General features: G+C 37.6%; 1 protein-coding gene across 5 annotated transcripts; it reads left to right on the top strand.

The window, feature by feature from the left end:
- Positions 1–147: 147 nt before the first annotated feature.
- On the top strand, positions 148–24,003 carry RECQL (RecQ like helicase). 5 transcript variants are annotated; one of them, XM_026066817.1, is made up of 16 exons: positions 1,314–1,403; positions 2,557–2,629; positions 3,770–3,983; positions 4,184–4,381; positions 6,286–6,465; positions 7,387–7,493; positions 8,478–8,676; positions 9,905–10,071; positions 10,639–10,720; positions 13,023–13,171; positions 13,260–13,377; positions 15,123–15,261; positions 16,042–16,133; positions 18,215–18,434; positions 19,288–19,417; positions 19,622–21,726. In XM_026066817.1, the coding sequence occupies exons 4-16, from the start codon at positions 4,234–4,236 to the stop codon at positions 19,808–19,810; spliced, it is 1,920 nt and encodes a 639-aa protein (XP_025922602.1). In that variant the 5' UTR covers positions 1,314–1,403; positions 2,557–2,629; positions 3,770–3,983; positions 4,184–4,233; the 3' UTR covers positions 19,811–21,726. The 5 variants fall into 5 exon arrangements, 4 of the variants coding, with proteins under 4 accessions (XP_025922599.1, XP_025922600.1, XP_025922601.1 ...); XR_003253669.1 differs by lacking the exons at positions 1,314–1,403; positions 2,557–2,629; positions 3,770–3,983 and adding exons at positions 148–312; positions 21,732–24,003 and having other exon boundaries at positions 19,622–20,090; XM_026066815.1 differs by lacking the exons at positions 1,314–1,403; positions 3,770–3,983 and adding an exon at positions 224–312.
- The last annotated feature ends 28 nt before the right edge of the window (positions 24,004–24,031 follow it).

Genomic DNA, 24,031 nt, shown 5'->3' with positions numbered 1-24,031 from the left:
GCTGCAACGGCCACGTCTTCCGGAAACACGCAGCCCCCTTCGCCTCGCCGCCGGGTGAAAGGGGGCCGCCGATTGGCGGCGCCGGGGCCAATCAGTGGGCGGATTGTTCGCTTGGCTACGCCCCTTTCTGCCTCGGCGCTCCGCCCCTCCGCTTTCGGTACGGCAGACGGGGGCCGCGCGGGCTCAGCATTAGTGGAGGGGAGAAGCACATGCTCGCTTCGCGCGCATCCCTCCTTGGTGATTGGCTGAGAGAAGCCGGCAGCGGAAGCGGCCGTGCCGGGAGGCTGTCGGGGCTGGAAGCCGCCTGCCCAGGTGGGAGAGCAGGACCGCCGGCGGGCCGGGCGGCCTGTGCCACGGCTCTAGCTGTTACTGGGGCAAGCAGCGCGTGCCACGGCTCTAGCGGTCGGGGGAGAGAGGCGGCGGGGGCGGCGGCGCGTGTCGAGGCTCTGACCGTTGATGGGGGGAAGGCAGCGGCGCGTGCCGAGGTTCCGACCGTTGATGGGGGAAAGGCAGCGGCGCGTGCCGCGGCCCTGACCATTGGGGCGGGGGAGCCACAGCCTCTGGCTGGAGGCGCGGGGGTGCTTGGCTGCGACGGGTTCCCCTCGCCCTAACGCGGCGGGCGCTCCCCGAGCGCGGCCGGGGCTCGCGTTGTGTTTGCAGGTGACGGGCTGACGGCTGAAGCTGCAGCACGGCCCGTTTAAATCTGCCTGTTGTGAGCTTGAGCATTTCTTCCCGCTTAAATGCGAATTTTTAGAGTGACTTCTCAGTTTTTCTTTTCTTTTTTTTTTTTTTTGTCAGGTGGGAAATTTTTACCTGGTTTAACCGTTGCTAGTAAGATACAGCTTGCTTGTGCAGTTGCTGTTGGTTTTATTCTTTTAATTTTAAAGGTTCTTTGTTTGATAACTCTGATTAACATCACTCTATTTTTAGAGTTGGAGGTAAAAAGCTTTAATTTAGAGGCTAGAGAGGTGGTGGGGTTGAAAAGCTTACAGTGCTAGGACACTGGTAGAAATCTGTGCTGGGTGGAAGCTGACACTTGTTACCAAGCTGTCTGTCTTAGGTATAGTGATCTTATATCTGCTTAGATGCCTCTTTTTCCTCATTAGTGGGTTAAGGAATGGCTATGATGGGATGACTATAATAATTAAGTTGTTTTTAGAGTGAGCTAAAACTGCCTCACAGGCAAGATGCTTCTATGTGCCCTTTGTCCACTCTTGGTGTATGAGTTCATCCCTTCAGTTTCTTAGGAGCCAAGTTTTTGAGGAATCAAATAATAATTGGGGTCTTTGCCAGCAGTGCCAATACTGGATCAATTATAAGGGATGCTGAACTACTTCTTCTAGAGGCAGTAGCTAAATTAAAGGCTTGTGGAGCTTTAGTAGCATATATGGAGACTTTCATAGGTAATTCTTCTCTTCCCACTCTTCGGTTAAGGAAAAATGGCTTATGCTTCTTGACCTATCAGCCTAGTGATATTTGTGAAAATTACTGCTTTTAAAGTAGATCAGTTTCATAGCCACTGATCTTCAGCATGTCCCTGCTTGCTCTGTACTTTGGGCAGGCTAATCTTTTCCAATACTTTTGTATAAGTAGTAGATGGTATGAAGACAGGAGTCCTATGTAACTAGAATAAAATATGTGGGCAAGATGAAGGTTGGGCGCTACGGAGTTATTCTATAGAACAATCAACTTCTCTCTGAAATGTGGGCTTTTCCCTCATTTTTTAGCTACAACAACTTCTGACAAACTCAGTGTTTTACTTGCACTTTTGGTTTATATTTTTATATGTATATATGTGTATATATATGTGTGTGTGTATACATACGTACATATATATGTGTATATATAAAAAGAGACGTTCTTACATAGGAACCCTATGTAGGAACGTCTCTTTTTATGTTGGGATCAGTTTCTAGTGAGAGTCTGCTGGATTTGTTCTCTTTCACCTGCCCTCAGATTTAGCTACTGCATCTGTAATGCATAGTTCAGAATTATGCAAGAGTTAGAGAAGATATCAAGTTCTTGAGTTTTGTATTATTAATGCATAATACCATGAAGGATGATGTTCAAAAATTAAGCCAATAAGTAGAATTCTAAGATCTTTTCACTGATTGTCTAATCAAAACCAGTCCCCCTTCTCTGAACCAAATTAACTTTTCCATTCCTCCCAGAAGATCGTCTAAGTGTTATGGTAGCTATTTTTCTAATGGGCACAATTGTAATATGTTATGTTATTTTCTATCAAATAGTGTTTAGAAAAAAAATTGCAGGTCTAAGGTAGGTGGATGACTGATCTATAGTACACCTTGTCTCTGGTAGAAAGGAAGGAAAAGACATCTGTAAAAATTAAGTCTTGATCTAAATTCATTTGGTTTCATTTGGAAGGCTGATGATCCATAGCCTTTGGAATCTTCTATTTATGTAGGCAGATTAAATGAACCTGTGCTTAACGTGTTAAGTTAATATCTAATGTAGTAGTACTGAAAAGTCTCTTACAGTAGATGTGTTCTAAGTTTAGAAGGGTTACTAATGAAATCCATTATCTTTATATTTTAGTGAGAGTTGCTTGGTTAATTGAGATCTACTGTGGATAGGATTCTCTAATCCTCAAAAATGGCAGCTGTTGCAGGTAATCCAAAATTAGCATTCAGTGTGTTTTTTTGCTATCTTCTAGCTAACAGACAAAAGCATCCTATGTTATTGATACTTACATGTATTTATCCTATGCAGAAAAGAGTTACAGGGGTCTTTGTTATTAGACTTTCACATCAGATTTGAAGAAAAATACATTTTTACCGGATACCTTTTTGTTTCTTAGATATAAACTAAAATTAAAGTAGACTTGTTTAGGAAGTTACATGTTTTTCAATATTTTGAAAAAGTACTTCATATTTTAAGACACTTTCAAATCTTTCCTTTGGTGTAACAGTGGGCACTTTGGAAGACAAGTGTCCCTATTTTGTGTAATTTCTAATGTGAATATCCTTTTCTGTACAATATGTTTTTGCTGCCATATGTGAGAATTATCATATCTGCTATGTTTGGGCCAAAGTCTATTATTTTGAAATAAAATGGTAACATATTTCTTCTTATCTATATGTAAACTGGCTTTGAAATAGTGATACACATATGGCATTGTGTGACATGTATTAATCGCACTTTTAAACCATGGGGACTTAATTCTGAAATACAGTCTRTAATTCACACAAATGCTCTTAAGGATATAAAGGGACAAATTCCTGACATAGATTCACTGAGATAACTCGAACTTCTTGGGAATATTTGCTTCTACTTTTTCAGATCTGAATAATGGCTTGTGTCTGCAAAACCTTGTCTGTGTTTTTTCTTTCTTTTTTTTTGAGCGGGGGGGGAGGTGTTGCTTTGCCCCCATTATACATCTTTGTTTTCATCTCTAGTTATATCAGTTGGTTCAGGTAAAGATCCTGCCTTTCTCTCTGTATCTGAAGAGCTGTAACCTTTGTCCTCTGTGTCCAAGCCTTGACACTTGGCAGGTGCTGCTCTCTGTCCTGCATAGAAGGAAGAGCTGGGTGCATGAAGAGTATTTTTTAGCTAATGCCCCTATTTTTATCTTTAAAAGATCTTTACTTGTTGATGTTAATGTTGCTTCACATGTAAATGCTTTCTACTAAAAATTGGCTAGGGTTGTGCTCATCTTGGAATTGGCTGGAGTACTCCCTTGTGTTCATTTTACCTCTTTCAGCTTTAATGTCAGGGCAGATGAGATGCAAGTATTTTTTTTTTCCTGCAGATGTATACTGAGCTACAACAAGCAAGTGTTTCACTGGAGGGATAACGCTTTGGGGAAACTAGACTGTGATGTGATTTTTCACCCCCACCCCCTACCCTGTACTAACCAATGCAGTCATTCATCATTAGTGTTGCATATCCCTCATATACTGCAGCAGAGATGACAATTTACAGTATATGTGACCTCCTAATCTAAGAAATAAGCCTTGTTATAGGTAAGTTTACATGGTAAATAGAAAGATTAGATGCTGTAATCCTATCAATAGACCTATCACGTTGTTTTTTCTAGATACTTTTGCTGTTTGTTTAATTTGGATTGCTCTCAGTCAACAGATATAAAATATGATACCACTTAAAACTGTGATTAGCAGGTTACTAAAGTCTCTCCCCTGCTTTATCTTGCTTTTCCCTTCAGTGCTAGAGGAGGAACTGGTTTCCATTGAAAATGAGCTGCAGGCCGTGGAGATGCAGATTCAGGAGCTTCTGGATAAACAGCAGGAACTCATTCATAAGAAGATGGTGCTAAAGAGGCTGATAAAGCAGTCCTCAGAAGACTCGGAGGCTGGGGGAAGTGAAGAGACTGAAACCTCAGCTGAGGCATGGAACAAAAAAGGTTTGCAGAGTCAAATTCAAGTATTCTAGCATGGAGATAATCTAATTCAGTACACGAAAAATGCTTTCATTCAGAATTCTGTTTGGATAATGATATTATTGTCCCATTTCATTTTTTCAGTTGGTGAACAGCTGGCTTACCATCTTAACTACACAGCGTAATGTTTGTACTTGCCTCCTTGGACATTCCTAAATGCTAATCTGAATTCTTCCAGGCAGAGTTATGAAAAGAATGGCTTGTTATAGCCACTTGTCACAATTTGATTAGATTTGCTAGAAGAAACATAGAGTAAATCTGGCTATCTTGCAATAGTTATATTCCTCTGTTTATTTTTGAGCCAGAAATAATTTTTTGGGTACTTTTAGGATGTGGTAATGACAGTTGTGCACTCTTGTTGCTTCTTGCTGTCTTTGTGGTTCTTCCTATGTGAATGGGTAGGACACTGGTGTTGTGTAGCCCCAACATCTTACCAGATGAGACACATTAGGTGAATGCTGATTGCCAAAAGTAATATAGAGTGCAGCAAATTTATGCCAAGCTGAAAAAGTGCCCTGTGGTGGTGTGAGGGCTGCTGTTCTTTTGCAAGTGCTGTCTTTCAAATGAAATATTAACTGAAGTCCTGGATGGCTGGTGATTCTTGGCCATGTTGTCTGTAGCCAAACTCAGTTCCAACTTTTTCTCTTTATTATTATTTTCCCCCCTTCTCTTTTATGTTATTGGTATTTCAGAAGTGCATTATTAGTTTCTGTCTGTAACTATTGTAGGTATCTTCCCCCTCTGCCCCCACCCTTTTGGGGGGAAATGAAAGCTGTAGTCTAACCCATATTTGTCTGTGTTTGAAAAAAAAAAAATTATGTTCATGTAAGAATACTGCTACTTAATAACTGCACATTGGTGCTATTGAACAAATTGATTTTTTGGGGGTGACTTCTTGCCTAGTTCTCTTTCTGTGCTTAGAAAACTAACATCTTTTCAATAGGATGCTGCATGTCTACATGATGAATAAGCACAGTAGGTAAATTTGGCCCCAGTCCAAAGCTTACTGAAGTCAATGAGAGACTTTCCTTGACCTCAGAGGACTTTTGGATCTTGACTGTGATCCCTATAAATTAGGAAGCAATGTCACCTCAAACCTTAAAGTTAATTCTTACACTGCATGCAATATAGTATGGAATTCCTACAGTGTTTCTGCATTTTTATTTTATTAATATGAAAAATGGCTCATAAACCTCCTGGTGAATCTGAAATTCAAGTTTTCATGGTATTTTCTCTTAAAATGATGAAGACTGTTTAAATCTTTAATGGAAAAGTAGTGTTATAAACATGCTGGAGTGATGATTTGGGAGAAGACAAAACTTCCCCCCCCTTTCCTTTGGATGCTAGCTTATTATTTCTATATTATATGGAACAGATGGTTTCTGCTCTGCCTTCACTATGCTATTTGTAATCACTGGATATGTATGAGGGAAGCATTTAGGCGACTTAACAGTGAGATTGTTGTAGGGCTCAGTGTCTGATATTATTTGTTTTCAGGATGGGTTTCTCGCTTCCCTTTCATTTAGGACTAGTCAAGTCACTTGAAAATGAGCACTTTAAAGTCCTTCATCTACACATGAGTTTCATTTTTAGCATGAATTCACATTTATATGCAAAGAAAGCTTTTAGTCAGGAGGATTGTGTTTACATTTTAATTGGGTTTTCAACAGTACATCTTACAGAAGTTAATTTATACAGACTCAGTTTATGTGTGCAGATTTTTGTGTGCCTTTATTCAACCTCTGAACATTTTTCCTGATGTAAAATTGTACCACTTTCAGAACTTGTTGTTGTATATSTAAGTTACTTTTGCTTCCTATATTTTAACGTAATAAATTCTGTAATTTATTTATTTTTTTCTTTAACAGATTTTCCCTGGTCTGAGAAGATCAAAACAGCACTGCAGAGCAAGTTTAAACTGCAGAAGTTTAGGTCCCTGCAACTTGAAACAGTAAATGCTGCAATGGCGGGAAAGGATATATTTCTTGTCATGCCTACAGGTGGTGGAAAGAGTCTTTGCTATCAGTTACCAGCTGTCTGTTCTGATGGTATGTGGGGGGGGGGGGAAAGGTTGTATACAAACAATTCTATTTAGTTTCCCCCCTTTTATACTTCTTTGGAGAATGAACATTATATTAGTGTCTAATATCACCATATTAGGTGATATTAGACACTAAGAAAGAGTGAAAGTGTGAGAGAAAGATTTACTAGAAATATTTACTTTGCTCTTTTGCTGTATTTTTCTTTCAAGAAGCAATAGCAGCTTTAAAGCAGACATACCTTTTAAATGATTTAAATTTAAATCACATTTATCTAGCTTCATCTCAACACATTATATTATTAAACATTGAAAGAACTTTTGAAAAAGTTTGTCACTATTTTTCTTTTCCTTTTAATTTAATATAGAAAGTGTAAATTATCAAAGTAGCGATACCTATTATTTTTCTGTTCCCCCCTTGGAATTTTTAGCTTCAGCTTATGTGGGACAGGCTTTGCTTATTCACTTTTAAGAGCAAGTATCCAGTTGAAATTTTTAAACCTGCTTGGGAAAATAACCTATCCAATCACTTGATAATTAATTTATTCATAAAGACTAAACTTAGCAATGCCTTGCATTGTTTAGTTGTGTGGTAAATTAGCACCTCTCGAGATAGTTGTGAATCCAACTTGCTCTGTTTGTATATTAGTTCTGATACTTTGTTTTACGTTTGCAGCTGAGTTGTTTGTGGTCTGGAGTCTAAGAGAAGGGGCATGTCACAGGTGGTTGATCAGATGTAACCCTTTGTGACCTATTACTCTCTTATCAGCTACCTAAGAAGGGAATCTACTACTGAGTATGAAGTTTAAGCTTGTTTTAGGTAGTTTCTTCAGAACAGGGTTGATGCATTAGTTATAAATAAATTAAAGTGTTACAGGAGACATTATGGAAACTGAACAGTTTAGATGAGACAAATGATTGATTGTTACAGGTTTCACGCTTGTGATATGTCCTTTGATATCACTTATGGAAGATCAGCTCATGGTTTTGGAACAACTCGGCATTTCTGCAACTTTATTGAATGCCTCAAGCAGTAAGGTATGTTTAATTGCCAAATTCTGGTGTCGTTTTGTGAAGTACACACTGGCATGTTGCCTAAATCCATGTTATTTATGAATACTAAATGAACTTTACTATTTATGAATACTAACTGAACAGTTCTATCAGCTAATGTCACCCTGTCAGAGTGTTGCAGCTCTGTGCTGTGATATGGATAATGTGAATGAGTATGTTGCATTCTTATTTTTAAAAACAAAATCAGATGTAAGCCAACACCTTTCATGGAATAAATAGATTTCATGGGACTATTTTAGGGATTTTGCCTGTAAGCGTTGTATCATTTTACTCTGTTTCTAGATTTCAAAGAAGATTGGAAGAGATGATCTTGTGCACTAGTGACATGTTGAGCAGTGCAGACTCATACATATTATTTCTCTTGCTTTAGGATGGTAAACTGTTTGCTCCAGATACCCAGAAGCAACTTATTTCCCTGTATGCTATTAGTCAACTGCTTTTTACAGTGAAATATTTTTATTTCCTGACTACCAAGAGGTCATGGTTATTAACTTGCCTCTGATACTGGATTTGATGGGTTAGTGGCTTGATGCAATATGACAAACTTTGAGCCTGCTTTCAGGTAGAGCACTTTGAAAACTCAGTAATAAAGATTACAGTTGGGACTAGTTGATGTGCGTACGAAATTATTTTATACTTGTAGCACCAGAGGCATGTTTAGTACATGATAGTTTATGGGGCAAATAGTGATACCACATGATGAAGCAAAGACCAATATTCAACAGCTGTCCTATTAGAAGTTCTGTGATAGAATTTCCAAATATTAAAATTAATATTTTATATATCTTCTGCAAGGACTTATAGTAGAAGTAAATAATATGTAACAGTTTCAGCCGCTGTTAATTGCTTCCTAAATTGTTAATAGCCTCTTAAGAATCCTAGCACTTAGCAACTTCTATATGTCATCCTAGTTTGTTAGCCTCTGATTTTTCCTTTTGTTTTGATCAGGAGCATGTGAAGTGGGTTCATGCTGAAATGCTGAACAAAAATTCGCAACTGAAGCTCATTTATGTGACCCCGGAGAAGATTGCAAAAAGCAAAATGTTCATGTCAAAGCTAGAGAAAGCTTATCAAGCGGGATGTCTTGCTCGTGTTGCTGTAGATGAGGTCCACTGTTGTAGTCAATGGGGCCATGACTTCAGGCCTGGTATGCTCATTAGAAATCGAGTTCGCAGTGTTATTCAAGCATCAATAAATGATGAGCTAGGCTTGAAATAAAGCCAAGTGTTTTCTTCATGTGTTAAGTAAATATTTCCATTTTTAGGTATGCAAAGTACTTCTGTTAGCTCAAAGACTTTAAATTTTATTCACAAATGACTATATCCTTGTCCAAGAGCTAAGTATCTGCATTGAAATTGTCCTTATTTGCATGTTTCATTGTCAGTCCTCTGAAAAGCTGCCACCTGGGCCTATTTTAATTGGAGCATAATAAAATGGAACAGCTTTTGGCTGCCATCTTTAATATGGATAATAAAATCATCTTTAATCTATTGCTACAGAAAAAAAATGTGTCATTTTATATAGTGCTCCCTAACACTCTGAATGACTGAGAAGAAAATTTCGTTCTAGGATGCTAAGTATCACGATCCTTTAAAATATCTGCATTTGAGATAATAATACTCTTCTACACTTTGGAAATTCATGAAATAAATTTTAATTGCTTCTTAAGTAACTTGCAGCAAATGCCCTGGGCTTGCAGGGAAAGAAAAATTCTGCTTCAGTTTGATTCCTGTCTTGTCAACTTATCAGTTGCTGTTTCTCTGCCTATGAAAGATAAACTGTGATTCAAAACAAAGATTACTGTGAAGTCAACCTTTGCTGTTTTGTTTAAAAACGGTATGCAAGTAGAGAGAGACATGCCAGTGAAAAAGGCAATGTGAAATTTGGATATGTACCTCAGGCTGCATTTCCTGTACTAAGGTAGCAAGTGATTGTTAGCACTGAGCCTTTAAAATCTTTCCTTAGCATGGTTTGATGTATGTATCCAAATTCCACATTGCTTGTTTATTAGCAAAGCTGTCTTAACTGAAAAACTGTTTTTAAGCACAGACGTGCAATCTAATCTGTGTGTTGGTTAATGCAATGCGACTTTCCTTTAACTCTCTTAAGAAGTTCCACTCCTATGTTTGGTATCTGCTGAATTGTGGCTGCTCTTACAAAATTCATTTACAAGAGTAAGCATTCATTTTGATGAACTCAACCTTCTTGCTACTTCATTTGGATGTATAAATTAGTTAAGTTGTTACTTATTAGCTTGCTACAGATTTAATGCAGTTTTACCTCACTGAATACTAGCTATGTGAATATATTACTTTCTTAAGCTTAAATCTGTGGTACAAGAAATCTTTTTTTCTCCTTTCTGTATTCTTGTTTAGACTACAAGTCTCTTGGTATTTTAAAACGACAGTTTCCCAATGCTCCATTGATTGGGTTGACTGCAACTGCTACAAATCATGTTTTAAAGGATGCTCAGAAAATTCTGTGTGTTAAGAAATGCATTACCTTTACTGCATCTTTCAACCGGCCCAATCTTTACTATGAGGTATGTCTTTTTGCCTATTTGTAGACTGTATTGCAGTAATGTTATATTTTCTGGAAGTTAATAGTTGGTTAGTTTTAGGAGAGATTTTCAATATATATTTTAATAATGTATAGCTTTTGAACTGAACCATGGTGGTCTTTAATGACCTTGTCTTGCTGAACTTCATATCCTGTCATCTGCAGAGGAACCTGGGCTGCTCTATTCTGTGTGTGAACAAGGCTTAGCAATTAGGTCAGTACCATGGAGAGAGAGGTAGCAGGCTCAGACTGCTGCAACCTGTTAGAAAATATGTCATGTCATATTGCAAAAAGCTAGAAATTACTGTGTTGTGCTGCATTTTCTGTCTGACCATGCCTTTTTTTATTGTTGTTCACAGAAAACTTGTGGGTTTCTTTTTTGGAGGGCTTCTGAGATGTAATCAAGCTTTATACGCAGAATATATAGTAATTTTGGTTAAGTGGCAGAATAGATGGGTTTATTATACTGGAAGAAGTAAGATAATAGGATTGTGTGATGGATTGCTTTCCCAACTGAAGAACACTCTTGCATGTATGTATTATTTTTGAGGTTCGACATAAACCATCAAATAATGAGGACTTCATTGAGGACATTGTTAAAATCATCAATGGAAGGTACAAAGGACTCTCAGGTAAACAGTATAAAAAAGCATGTTGTTATTTATCTTTGGCATTACAGGGATGTTTTGAAGTGATCCTGAAATGCATAGAGAAATTCCATGTTCACCATCCATTAAACAGCCAACGTTAAAAGAAATTAAATTTCATTCCTTACTGTTTAAATGTCTTGACAATTTACTTGCATCTCTTGAAGTATTAAAATATAATCAGTGATGCTGACGTATGTAGAATAGCAGCAATTTTTAAGATCATTAAAATGAGGCTCAGAAAAGGTTACCTTTATGCTCTTAATTTATTCATCTGCCATTTAGTATCTGTATGTCAGGATACTATCTTTAACACTTCTTTTTCATATTTGATCCCAAGATTCATGTCTCATTCAAAGTCCAGGATGGATATGGAATGACGTGAAGTGTGCTTGTGCAGTGAAGGATGGAAGTGTAAAAGTTTACTTACAGTCCACATTTTATTGACTATACAAAGCCCAAGAGAGGAGAGCCATATTACAAAGGCAACAGAACCTAATTTTCCAGAGCAACAGTCTATGCCTGTCTCTGCTGCTGTGCTGGGCAGCTCCCTGGATACAAATCTTTGCAAAGCTGATCACAAACTGCATATTACTTCTATCCAAATTGGAATTCTAGTATTACATACAGAGTTGCTAAAGCATTCATAACAGCAGATGATGTTGGTGGAAGCTTATCTTAAATGTAATTGTGCTATGTTACTAAATACTCTTAAAAATGTGATTACAGGCATCTCAGAATGGTCATCCAAATTTAGTGAATGCCACTGACCATAACTGGTTCCTTAGCAGAAAAAAGGAGATGCTGTATCACTGTGAGAAATTATGAATGTAAGTTAATGCTTACAGAGCATTTATTAGGTATGATGAGGGCAATAGAATTTTAAGTGTCATAAGGGGCTTCACTATATTTTAATCAGGATTTGAATAGTGCAGTAAATTAAATCTAGAGCAATGCACTGAATATAAGATAGTCACCTACTGAGCAGTAATAACGTCTGTGCATTGTGTGAGCCGAAACACACTAGAAACGTAGAATTTCAGTAGATAGTTAAAGGTTATATCATGATGTATTTGCAGAAATAGTGGAAAGAATTAAGATCATACAAGAATATTCCTAATTCCAACCCTTCCTCCTTTTGGAATATTTCACTTTATAACCTCAATATCCTCAAAAGCTTAAGCAATAAAAAACAATGTTAAAGAAATATTTTCTTTTTCCTCAGTTTACTACTGTGTGGAAACTAAATAGGCATTTGCATGGGCCGTCAATATGGCTGGGTCCTTTAGACGAACCATGTAGGCAACTTGGCAAAATAAACTCATGCGCTACATCTTAAAAAATATTAGCTCTTCTGTATTTGATCAGGAACAAAGGGGGAATAGATGCATGCAGATAAGGTGCATCTGTCAGGCTGATGTCTGCTGAGAGAGGAAAAGGAGCTGTAGATTCTTTTGACCAACTTAATTAAATGTGGCCTTTTGTTTCTGGTCTGTCTCTGTCTTCCCTGCTCCAGACTTCTTGTCTCAGGTGCTGTACTTCAGTCCTCTCATCCTACTTCCTGTCATCTTTCTTAGTTATATTAAAACTGAAATAATAATTTTGAGGGGGAAAAAGTGCTTCAGAAAATGAAAAAGTGTGCAGTAAATTTTCTGCTGTGTTGTCAAAGAATGGTTTCTTTCATATTTTTCTGTTTATGAGCTCAGAATAAGTGTGTTCTGCAATACCAAGATGTTTAACGAGTGAAAAAACAGCATTTTGCTGTGAAGCGATGATGACACATCCATTATGCATTGTTCTCTAAAAGAGACAGTGCTCCAAACTCATGGTTTTGTGTGAAATCCTTGACCTAGCCCAGTGTGACTAATGACAAAAAGCAGAGTTACCTGAAATCTCAGCTGAGATGTTATAGATGTCATATATACCGTAAGGGACAGCACCCTTTTTCATAAGCACTGTCCTTCTTTGATTATATTAATCGGCACCCATATTTTCTCAGTAGCCTACAAGCCAAAATCAGAGATTGAACTGTTTCTCTGCACTAGAAAAAATCTAAAATGTAGCTAAGTCACTTTTTCCCCTAATTTAAAGGAAGCATTATAGGTCAGAGGGTAATGCAAAAGTCATCTTTTTCTGTCTTTTTAGACTGATCATTGAAATTTCATTCATGGCTACCAATACTTCACCTTGAATAGGCACAAAGGTCACTTACTTTTTTTTATTATTATTGGTCCTTTTTTTTTAATTTCATGAAATCTTAAGAAAAGTTGTCTTTACTTTCGTGCAGGAATTGTTTACTGTTTTTCTCAGAAGGACTCGGAGCAAGTTACTGTGAGTTTGCAGAAACTGGGAATCAAAGCAGGGACTTACCATGCCAATATGGATGCGAAATATAAGACCAGAGTCCATAAAGGATGGGCAACAAATGAAATCCAGGTTAAGTAGACAGCACCTTTCATAGATTTCTGTCTCATTTAAACAAATTTTGTCTTGGTACCTTGATGGTTTGTTACTCTTATTTCAGGTTGTAGTGGCAACTGTTGCTTTTGGCATGGGAATTGATAAACCGGATGTGAGGTTTGTAATTCATCATACTATGAGCAAATCCATGGAGAACTACTACCAAGAGAGTGGACGTGCAGGTGTCGTAAGAACGAATTTTTGCTTAGCATCCATTGACATCCTTAAACCAATAAACTTATGCTTTTATTTCAGCCATTTGTGTAAGGTGTCTTTACTTTGAGACAGGTTCCAAACTGTCTAATACCATTCTGCCTTTGTAAAGAGGCTTTAAAGCAAATATAAATTACATTCATGATCTCAGGCCTCTATACTGCAGTGTAGCAAAAAGCCCTAAGAATTTAGACCTTTGCCCAGTGTTTTTTGAACAGTTTGATTTTTGTGACATCTATGGTTTACCAGAATTATTTCATAATGTGACATTGACTAATCATATGTATATAATAGAAAGGTGGGTTTTTTTGTTTTTTTTTTAAGAGTAAAGTGGGATGTACAGTCTTTTCGGATTTTCTCTAGATGCTGTCTAATCTCTGAATGAATTTCACTGGCCACAGAAATGCAAGTAGGATAGGGAGTTGGGGCAGGGAATTTCAAGGATTGATCAGTGTATAGCAGCACTAGATACCTTTTATGGCAAATAAGTTATTTTGCTTTGGAAATAGTAATAATGCAGAAGCTCAAAGAGAGATTTGAATGTATGTGGAGGAAAGCTTTCTCAGGACCCTGATGAGCATTTGGCTGAGATTTTAACGCTGCTTGTATGATAGAACTTGGCCTTAATGTTGACCTGAAAAAGATACAATATCCATTAAAGTTTGTGGAAGTTTACATCTGCTTACCCTAGAGCTGGTTTCTTTTAGATAGTGCTGGGGTAACAGGAAGTAAAAATGTTTAAGTGGTCAGGGGCCTTATATAGGTGCTGAAATTATTGTTTCACAATGTTTACCATTTGGGGTGAATGTTTCTTATTTGGCACTTTACAGCAAACTAGTGTGTTTTCTTATACATAACTTGATTTAATTGATATTCTTCCAGGAGGGTTTCATTAATCACTGCTACCAATTTGCCTGAGCATACCATACAAGCTAAATTAGCTTGTGAAACCTTCCTTTTCCCCCTGCCCACCACTCAGAGTGAAGTGGTTCCTTTCTGTTCAGTGGTGAACTTAGTTTAGGCGGTTAGGCCTTTTCTGCTGTCTGGATCTTGCAAAAAGGAGGACACCTATCAGCACATCATCATCTTGGTGTGGGGGAAGGAGAGCACAGGGAAAGGAAGAGATGATCTAAACGCAGCTATAGAAGGCACAGTTGGTTTTAAATGGAATATTTTGTTAAATCATTTTCTATAAGATGACAGCAACATGCTGAGTTTCACTTCAGGTAGCAGCAGAGATAGCAGTGATCACACAACTGCTTTCTATCTAATCCTCTCTGTTAGTTGTCATGAATACCTAATAAGGTAGTTGAAGCTTACCCATGTCTTGTAATACAAATTAGACTTTAATGTGTATTTGGATATAACTTTGCAAGAGGTGTTGGAGTGGGTAAATATTGCTTCCATTGACTTTGTGCATCACATTGATAACATTTTAGTTGTTAAAGAGTCACAAACTTCATTATGTAGTATTTTCAGTTTGCTTGATACTGTAATTGTATAAGACTGTTCTAAATTCATCTTATCTCTAGCGTGTCATGATATGTTTTATTGGCTGATATGCTATGCCTGATAATGTTACAGTGGTGCCCTCTCTTTATAGAGGGGCTGCAGAAGCACATGCAGGTAAGAGTGGAATTTGTACTATGAAAAAAATATGCTTAAAGTAAATCTCTTGTAAAGTTTAAATTTTGTTTGTTTAAATGCATTGCAGGTAGAGATGACCAAAAAGCTGACTGCATTTTATATTATGGTTTTGGAGATATATTCAGAATCAGCTCAATGGTAGTGATGGAAAATGTAGGGCAAGAGAAGTTGTATGATATGGTGTCTTACTGCCAGAATATGAACAAGTAAGTTACTGTAGTGGCTTGGTTGCTTAGTTTTTAAATAATTAGGCTGATTTTCTTGTTTTTAAAGAGGCTATCAAAAGAAAAAAAACCTACAAAAACTGCTGCCATTGTAACTGAGTCTTGAGTTTTGGAGTTTGTGGTTTGGATGCTCAGTATATGTACTGTTGCACATAAAGTAACTGAGCCCTGTTTTATGCTAGTCTCAGGATAAAGTTTTGGAAGTGTTTATGTTGAGGTAAAAAAATCTGTCAATGAAAAATATTTGGATTTCAAATCCCATTAAATGCAAATACTGAAATGCTTTGCTTTTTTAGTCTGATATCAGTGTTTAATGGCCATACAGGACTCCAGATCTTTTTAATGTTTCACATATTGCACTGAACTATATTGAATACTTTATGGAAAACATTTTTGTCAATGTTGTGGACAACTCATGAAATCTCTATAGCCTTTCTTGGCCTGAGTCTATAAATTAGTTTATATTCTTATAATTTGCACTCTGTTGGAACTGCAGATGGTATTTACTCTTCTGCTTTAACCAAGCTGTTCCCATAGCAATAGTTAATAGCACTGAAAGCTACTAGCTACTCTTGTCAGCATATCTGACAGGAAATACTATGCCACTGCATTTGTCTTCTGATTTTCCTGAGCCAATTCTTCAGACTTTTTTTTGAGATACAAGCTGACCCAAGGAACTTTTTTTTGCCACTTACTTGATTTGTCAAACAGATGTGTACATTTACATTCTGCAGCCCCTTCTTTGCTTTTCTGTGCTTTCAGGTGCCGCCGGGTCCTCATAGCCCATCATTTTGATGAAGTATGGGATTCTGCAAACTGCAACAGAATGTGTGATAACTGCTGTAGAGAGAACTGTAAGTAAATTGTTTTTATAACCAAGGACAGAGAACATGGAAAAGGTGGTGTTGTTAAAAAAAATAAATAAAAAAATCCAGTTTAGACAAATTATGAGGAACTTCTATAAAGCATCCTGATAATACTGCCGGTTACCAATGTGCAACTTCTCTATGAATATCAGTTTTCAGTGGCTGACAGTGTTGCCAAATGTAAGGTGTTTAGCAGAACCCTTCCTGGACTGGCTGTTTGTCTGAGGCCAAACTCTTTGATATCTTTCAGGTTCAGCAGTTCATCTGTTCCCAAAAGTGAAGCTGGGGCAAGGGGCAGATTAGTTTGTATTAAAAAGATTCTGATATATGTTTGGTTTTGTTTGGGGTTTTTTGGCTGTGAAAGCTTTATTTCAAGGAGGATCCTCTTGATCTCTGCCTGCCAAACTGTTCAAACCTGGCCTCTGAAAAGCCCCAGCTTGCACATGTCCTTTTACAACTTGCCTGGTTAAAATCTCTCAGGATTCCAGTGCTGCATGCTCATGAGTCCTACCTGTGTCAGGACTGTGCATGTGCCAGGTGTGCAGAACAACTGAGCATGCTGCAGTTTGAGATTTTGCAGTGCCCTAGCCCTCACAACAGAACAACTGTCTAGTACATGCTCTTCCTTTGGAAGAAAGTTGAGAATGCAAAAGAGAATGCATGTGGGCCAAACTTAGAGGAAATTTGGGAGAAGAGTTGGAACAAGTTCCTGCTGCATGGTGAAGGAGGATGGTTTCAGTAGAACACCATTTGGGTAAATGGTTTCTTTCCTTGCTTTTCCCACAAACTTCCTGGGTAGTACTGGGCGGCTATGCTTGCTTTAACTGTCAGTTTTGGTACCCATCCTGAAAGCTATGAGTTGCTGAAGATGCATGAAGGATTTGTTGCTGCACTAAGTCGGAGCTGTACTTTAAACATAGAAAGTGCTATTTAGTGCTGAAAAGCCCCGAAAAGAGTTCTGAGGAAAAAGTTGGTCTTGGACATCTATAATTGGACACAGACAAACACCTTAAATTTCTTTGAGTGTCAGGCAAGTTACTGAAAATGTGAAAAATACCATCTGCTTGCCTCATATACCTKTTGCAAAGCATTTGGAAAATGCAGTGATGAACATTTGGAAAACTTACAAACAATTCTGTATTCAAAGCTGTTCTGATAATTAGACGTTATAACTTCGCTGAACATTTTATTTTAGGTAAAGTAGATGGGGAAATAAAAGATATTTGACCTCTTTTTTGCATTATACAGTTATTTCTATCCATATAATAAAGCTGCTTTGCAAAATCATGCAAGTTGTAACATCTTGTTATCCACTAACTCGAAGTGAGGCTTAGGTGAAGTTTAAACTGGGATCAGAGCTTAAGAAAAGTATGAAGTTTTGGTTTGCATGCAAGACTTAGAGGAGCCACATGATGAAGTATAGTTAAAATATATTCCATTTACTACTGTTTTACCCCTAGGGCCTCTTGATATATGAGTGATGTCTGGGGAAACCTAGCAGTTGTCCTAGCTTCTCAGCACTCAATTCTTAGTATTGGAGGAGACAGTCTGGGTAATTCTGGGCCATGATCTGATCTGCAGTAGAGGCATGATCATTATGCACTGCTTGGATGTGTTATTGCTTTGGAATGACTGTTCATGATGAAACTATTTTGTGTAATGAAATTAATACTTTTTTCTCCTATTATTTTGTCTGTTAAGTATCTTGAAAGAAGAAATGCCTTGCTCCTATTCATCAATTCCTCTTTGCTTTCTAATATTTTTGTAATAACTATTATTGGTGAGAAAGTGAATCCAGTTGTGGGATTAGATAGGAGCTGGCTTACAAATATTACACTTTGCAAATGCTTCCTTGAAATCATTTCTCTGTGGTTTGTAAAGTTAAATACATGTAAAAATGTTTGCAGGATCAAGTTTTAATAACCAAAAGATAAATGTAAATTTGACTACGAATATATCCTAATTTGATAAAGTTTCAGCTCTACTATAACATTTGTTGACTTATAGTTTAAAAAAATGCACTACCATAAATAACTGTTATTTAAATATTACTTCATTTTTACTTGTAGCATTTCAGAAAATAGATATAACAGGATATTGCAGGAATATAATCAGGATACTTGAGCAAGCTGAAAACATGAGTGAGAAACTCACACCACTGAAATTAATTGATGCATGGTTGGGGAAAGGTGCTTCAAAGTTCAGGGTGGCTGAAGTTATTCCACCAAAGCACACTCGAGAGGAACTGGAGAGAATGATTGCCCATTTACTACTACAGCAGTATCTGAAGTATGTATAACAATGTATATTACTTCTTCTCCTTTTCTATTATGTTGCTTTTTAATAATATTAATAGATACATTTTGTGGCCTCATCTTTAGCTCTTATTTCAGAAGCATTTAATGTATTACAAAAGACAGAAAAGATTATTTTATTTCTATTTGTAAAATGGTAATATAGATGCTGGAGGAACACTTGAAATTCTTTTCTGTGCATCTCTTGCAATTTTAAAAAGTTGAGGTCTTCTGTGATTACGCAAGCAGAACCTTTAAATCTGCAGCAAGCTTCATTTTAGATGAGTCAGTTATTTATACTGAGTCTTACTAACATCTCAGGGATAAGCAGAGCAAAAACGGGATTGTCAAGATGGAGTCTAAGTCAGGAGAGGGTGGCAAATGTGGAAAGTGGTACTCAGAAATTTTAAAAAACCATGAAATACCAGCAGTGCTTCTGTGTGGTGTTTTGTCTCCTTACATAGTTTTATAAATTCTAAGGATATGCAATATCAAATACTTTAATCTCTTTATTTTTGGACTGATTTTTGGCATTTGTTTGTACAACTGGCTTTTTATACTTCTAAGAGGGTGAGCTGATGAATGATTACGTATTTTTTTTTCCTCATTTTTCCACCATGTATTCAAACAGATTCATATGCGCGCACATGCACCACAAACTGAATTAAGTATAGGCCAGAATCCCTCTAAACTAAGTAACTGTTCGTTTGAATAAGTAAAGCAGAATCAAGCTACTATTTGCAACATCCATCAGAAGGCTTACTAAATGCATTCCACTTTTTTTCTCATGTGGTCTATTATGTTTCTCTCCAACCATCCCTTATAACACTGTGATTTAATTTGTGCAGAGAAGACTTCAGCTTCACGGCATTTGCTACAATATCCTACCTGAAGATAGGACCAAAAGCTGATCTGCTAAAAAATGAGGCACATATCATCACAATACAATGGACAACAAATGAGAAAAGCATCCACAGGGTATTTATATGTGTACTGACTTCCTATATGGATACATTTTCCAATAGAGTTTATTTTAATAAGTTGGCATCTGTACAATTCATCTTCCATAGTAATACAATCAACAGGATTTAAAATAGACCTCATTATCTTCTCTTGCATGGGTACATTGAAAAAGAAGAAAAACAATTTTAGAATTTTAATAGAGCTGTTTATCATTTACAGAACAAACCATCTCAGTCTGCAAATTTGAAAGGAAGTGGAGGAAATACTCAGAATATTTCAAAGAATATCCAAGATTCAGCAGTGAAGAAATCACAAGAACATAAGCGGCCTAACTGTGGAACCAACTTAAAAGCAAAGAAGCTTAAGCTTCGGGCAGGTGGAAATGAAAAACCAATAGTTCTTGACTGAGGCTTAGAGGCTACATCTAGGACTAACCATGTTTGCTTCTCTATGGACAATCRTAAGTTCAGCTTGTATTTTAATAATAGTATTTTCTGTTAAAAGGATTTATGTTCTTTACGAAAAAGGTCAAGGGAAAACAAGTATTGTTAAAACCTAGCTATATGAAGAAGATTAAACCCTTCTCTCCACCTCAAATCTAGCACCACTTGAATAAATAGCAAAGGGACAAATGCTTTGTATCAACGTGATTGGTATCTATCTTGTGATACAGCAATGACTACAAAATGTAAGTAACTGTTATGTTGCCTTTCATAACCTTTTTTGAAAGTGCAGTGTATGGTAACACTTTATCACAGAATCAAGCATGTTGGAAGGCACCTCCAGAGATCATCTAGTCCAATCTCCTGCTCAAAGCTGGTCCAATTAGACCAAATGGCTCAGGGTTGTGTCTGAGTTTTGACTCTTCCAAGGATGGAGGTGCCACAGTCTCTCTGGGCACCTGTTCCAGTGACTGACCAACTTTATGATTTAAAAAAATTTAAAAAAATTCTTAGAGCTAATTGTTATTTCCCATGTTGCAACTGGTGTCCATTGCCTCTTGTCCTAGGATTGTGCTCTTCTGAGAAGAGTCTGGCTCTGTTGCTGTGCTACCAACCAGATCTCCTGAGCCCCCTTGCCTTCCTTGGCAGTCTCACCTGGCATTCTGACAAGCAGATCCCTGAACAAGTTAATCTGCTCTCCTGAAGTCCAGGGCTGCAGTTCTAGTATGTCTTGCTCACATCTCTCAGGAATTTAAATTCCACAATCTCTCAATCACTGAGCAACATCTGGGATCTGGGCCCAGTAAGATGGTTGATTGGCAGACTTGTCTTTTAGGGGGGCCTCTATCTCCCAAAGAAAGGATTCTCTGATAACTATCACCCTCCTTTTCTCTTTTGGCTCAGGCTCAGCTAGCTCCTATGCCCCCCTGGCGGAGATAGTTTTCCTCACCTGTTCCCAGGGCACTCTACCTGCTCTGTAGTGACTGAATTGCAGGCAGAGAAGGAGCCCTTTTGTGCTGCTGGAAGCAACAAGTTTCCAGCCTTGCCTGCTGCGGGAGTCTCCATCCACTGCTTCTTTGAGGGTATCTCTGGTTGTCCCTCCTCTGCAATACAGAGCCTGGGCAGTTCTTGGCTCTGTAGAGTCTCTGCAAAGACCCTGTCAATCTCTCCTGTTCCTCCTCTCTGCTGCTACACAGGCTGCAGGAACCACTCTTCCTGTGAATTGGCACTGTGACTGGAGCACCACTGAACATCATATGTAGTTTTATCTGTATTTATTACAGCTGTGCAGTTAATAGTACTGTTCTTGATGGTATGTAATATAGGTTTTATAGAGTGATGTTTCTGTGCATTAAAATTGCACTCATACCTATGGAATTGTATACTATAGACCTGGAGTTTGAGTAAAATTCAAATTTCAACTTGCAACTTGACACGTTTTAAACTTTTATTGCGTACCAACTGACACGCCTTACTGCCTGAATTTTTCATCCCAGCAATCTAAATAAGAAATACTGAATGTGGAACTCTTGATCAGAAGAAATACAGGTCACTTGAGTATATCTGTTAAAGAAGTTGGTGCAAATAGCTGCTGTGATAGAAGGAGACTCTGTGGTTCATCCTGTGTACTTTTACTGTGTAAAATTTTGGAATGCTTCTCCATAATATTCAATGCAAGTTTAGTGAAAACTATGATAGTTGACAGAAGAAAGGTGATAATCATTTAAAATTATAAAGTAAGGGTAGAAGAGAGAGGTTGTGTTCTAAAGCATTTCACAAGCAGTACGAATTTGATAATTCAGAAGTTACAATAAAATGTAATGAATTTGAGGTTTGGAATTAGATTGAAACTGACAGCTTGGCTTTTTTTTTTTTTTTTTTGCCAGAAATACATAAAAGAAAAATTATGTTCTGAGCTGAGCACTGACAGGGCCTGAGATTGAATGTGGAAAGACATTAGCGTACCAAGTACACAGGGACAGAAGATGAAAAAGAATGTTCAAGCTATTACCTTGATGAGTTTGGGAAAAGAGCAGCTGCTTCTGAAATAATAGTATTTGGTCACTGGTAAAGTCTTCTGCTGTAACTGTCCTGAGAATTCTATTGCTGGGATTTCTCAGCACTATTCTCTTCGGTTCCACTTCGATTTGTCGGAGTTGGGAGCAAGAATAGCTAGGCCAAGAGAAAAGGTCCAAAGAACAGCTCTGTTCACACTATCTTTCTTAATTCTTCGGCAATGACAACTGCTGGGCTTTTGTTGCTTGTATGCTTAACATTTAAGCAGTGTTTAGTCTCAAAGATACAGATGTCATGGTTACACTATTTATTAAAAGAATCTTTGAACTACGTGAAAGTTGTAAATAAGAGCCAATAGATTAAATGCACTCTGAAATCTTTTATGTGCATTTAAATACTTGATACAAATGACTGTACTGACTTCTTGTACACTTACGCATATTGTTAATGAACAATTAACAATGTCCATTTGTGGGGAAGCAAACTACTTTGTTTCAAAATTTTATTAACAGCTTTAGTAAATTTTACTTGAGTTGTATATTCTAGTTTTCCATATTTCATACATATGAGAATGATGACAGTAATAGGAAGTAAAGGCTAAGCTCACAGCTGTGTAGTTCTGGTGCCCTTGACACTTCAGCCTTTTTTCGGCTGAAGATTTAGTCCTTTCCTTGTCCCCCAGATCCTCCTCCCAAGTAATTTCTGAACTTGCTAATGTGACCCCCTAGAACAGGGCTATAAAATGGTCTTAGATGAATTAAATAATCAAGAAACTACCATTCCTATCAACCACTTTCTTTCCACAGCTTGTGATGAAGAAAATAGAAGTTGGTGTAGAAGAAGCAAAAACAGAATACTGAATGCAGGGGAGGTGGCAGCATGGTGAAGGAGACTGATCTCAACTTAGAAATGTGAACTCCTTACTCTCACATGCACTCAAGGGAGGCTTAACCCTGCAGGAGAGAACCTTTCAGAAACTGATCTGTCTTAGGCTGAGCTGCACACACAGCTTGGATCAGTAACTTCCGCTTTTTTAGTGGTCTTAAATGTGTTTAATGCAGTTGTATGGATACGTTGTTAGGACCCACCAGCAAAGTTAGCTAGTTCAAAAGTGCATAAAGTCCAGCTGAACTTGCAGTAGTTTAGAGGTGCTTCCTTAAATAAAGTATGGTCATACTCCTCAGCACTAGAGTTACAATTGCAACTTCTCTCTTACAAAATAAACCATAGCCTAGAACTGTTACCAAGTGAAGCTTTGCCACTCCTCAGTAAAATGAGCCTAAAATAGAGACTGCAACAATTTTTTTTAAAAGTGYTTTAAATCTACTTCATGGAAGCTTTATTGAGAAGTTGTTATTCAACAAAGAACAATTTTCCCACCTTAATGTTTTCATTTGCCTAATAAGAGGAAAAATGTTGTAGAAGAAATGAAAGCTAAGCAAAGTTTAGGAAACTGATACTCTTCTCCAAAAAACCCCCCACATTGCTCAGCATTCACAGAAAGAATCTCAAATACAGAGAATGTAAAGTGGTGCTTGAAGAGTCCAAAAGAGCTGATATTTTTCAGTAGTCAGGTGAAAGGGCCTGTTAAGAGCTTCAGTTCTCTTGCAATAAAGGGCTTAGCCTAAGCTTTTTTCCATCTCCAGAACTGCTTATGGTTCTATGATTAACATCTGAATTGTATTGCTTAGAGTGCATCAGCATTATTTTATTTTCTCAGTCCAACCATCTGCATTAGGTACGTGCATGCCATGAAGCTTTTGTCTTCTGAAGCCTAACCTCACCAATAACATAGAACACTGCACTTCAGCTGGCTGCACCATCCTCCCAGAATTTGCATCACTTTCCTCAGCAATCTCTATGAACTGAAGAAAGCCTTCAGCTACAGAGTTTTTTTGCCTTCCGTTTCAGAGTTGGCTGTAGATTCCAGGAGTATATTTAAGTGTATGTGTAGTAGAAATACATAACTCTTGCATGTTTACATCAATATTTTCAGAAACTATGATGCCATAGTGCTACTGACTTCAAGAGCTGCTTAGGCACACAGAAGTCTAAATGCTATACACCCATTTTTTGAAGATCTTAGCAGCTAATGATAGATAATGAGTTTGTTTAAACTCAGCTTATAAACTTAAATTAAATTCTGGTAAGTTTCATTTTGGATTTCTCC

The sequence above is a fragment of the Apteryx rowi genome, unplaced genomic scaffold, assembly GCF_003343035.1.
Source record: "Apteryx rowi isolate R43461 unplaced genomic scaffold, aptRow1 scaffold_25, whole genome shotgun sequence".
In the NCBI taxonomy this organism is placed as follows: domain Eukaryota; kingdom Metazoa; phylum Chordata; class Aves; order Apterygiformes; family Apterygidae; genus Apteryx; species Apteryx rowi.
This window is presented reverse-complemented; position numbering and strand designations above follow the sequence as displayed.

Bases quoted from the DNA above. Each gene is read 5' to 3' on its own strand.
- RECQL (XM_026066814.1), top strand. From the start codon at position 210: ATGCTCGCTTCGCGCGCATCCCTCCTTGGTGATTGGCTGAGAGAAGCC. The intron at 313-4,183 runs GTGGGAGAGCAG...TTTTCCCTTCAG, and splicing joins GCTGGAAGCCGCCTGCCCAG to TGCTAGAGGAGGAACTGGTT. The intron at 4,382-6,285 runs GTTTGCAGAGTC...TTTCTTTAACAG, and splicing joins TGAGGCATGGAACAAAAAAG to ATTTTCCCTGGTCTGAGAAG.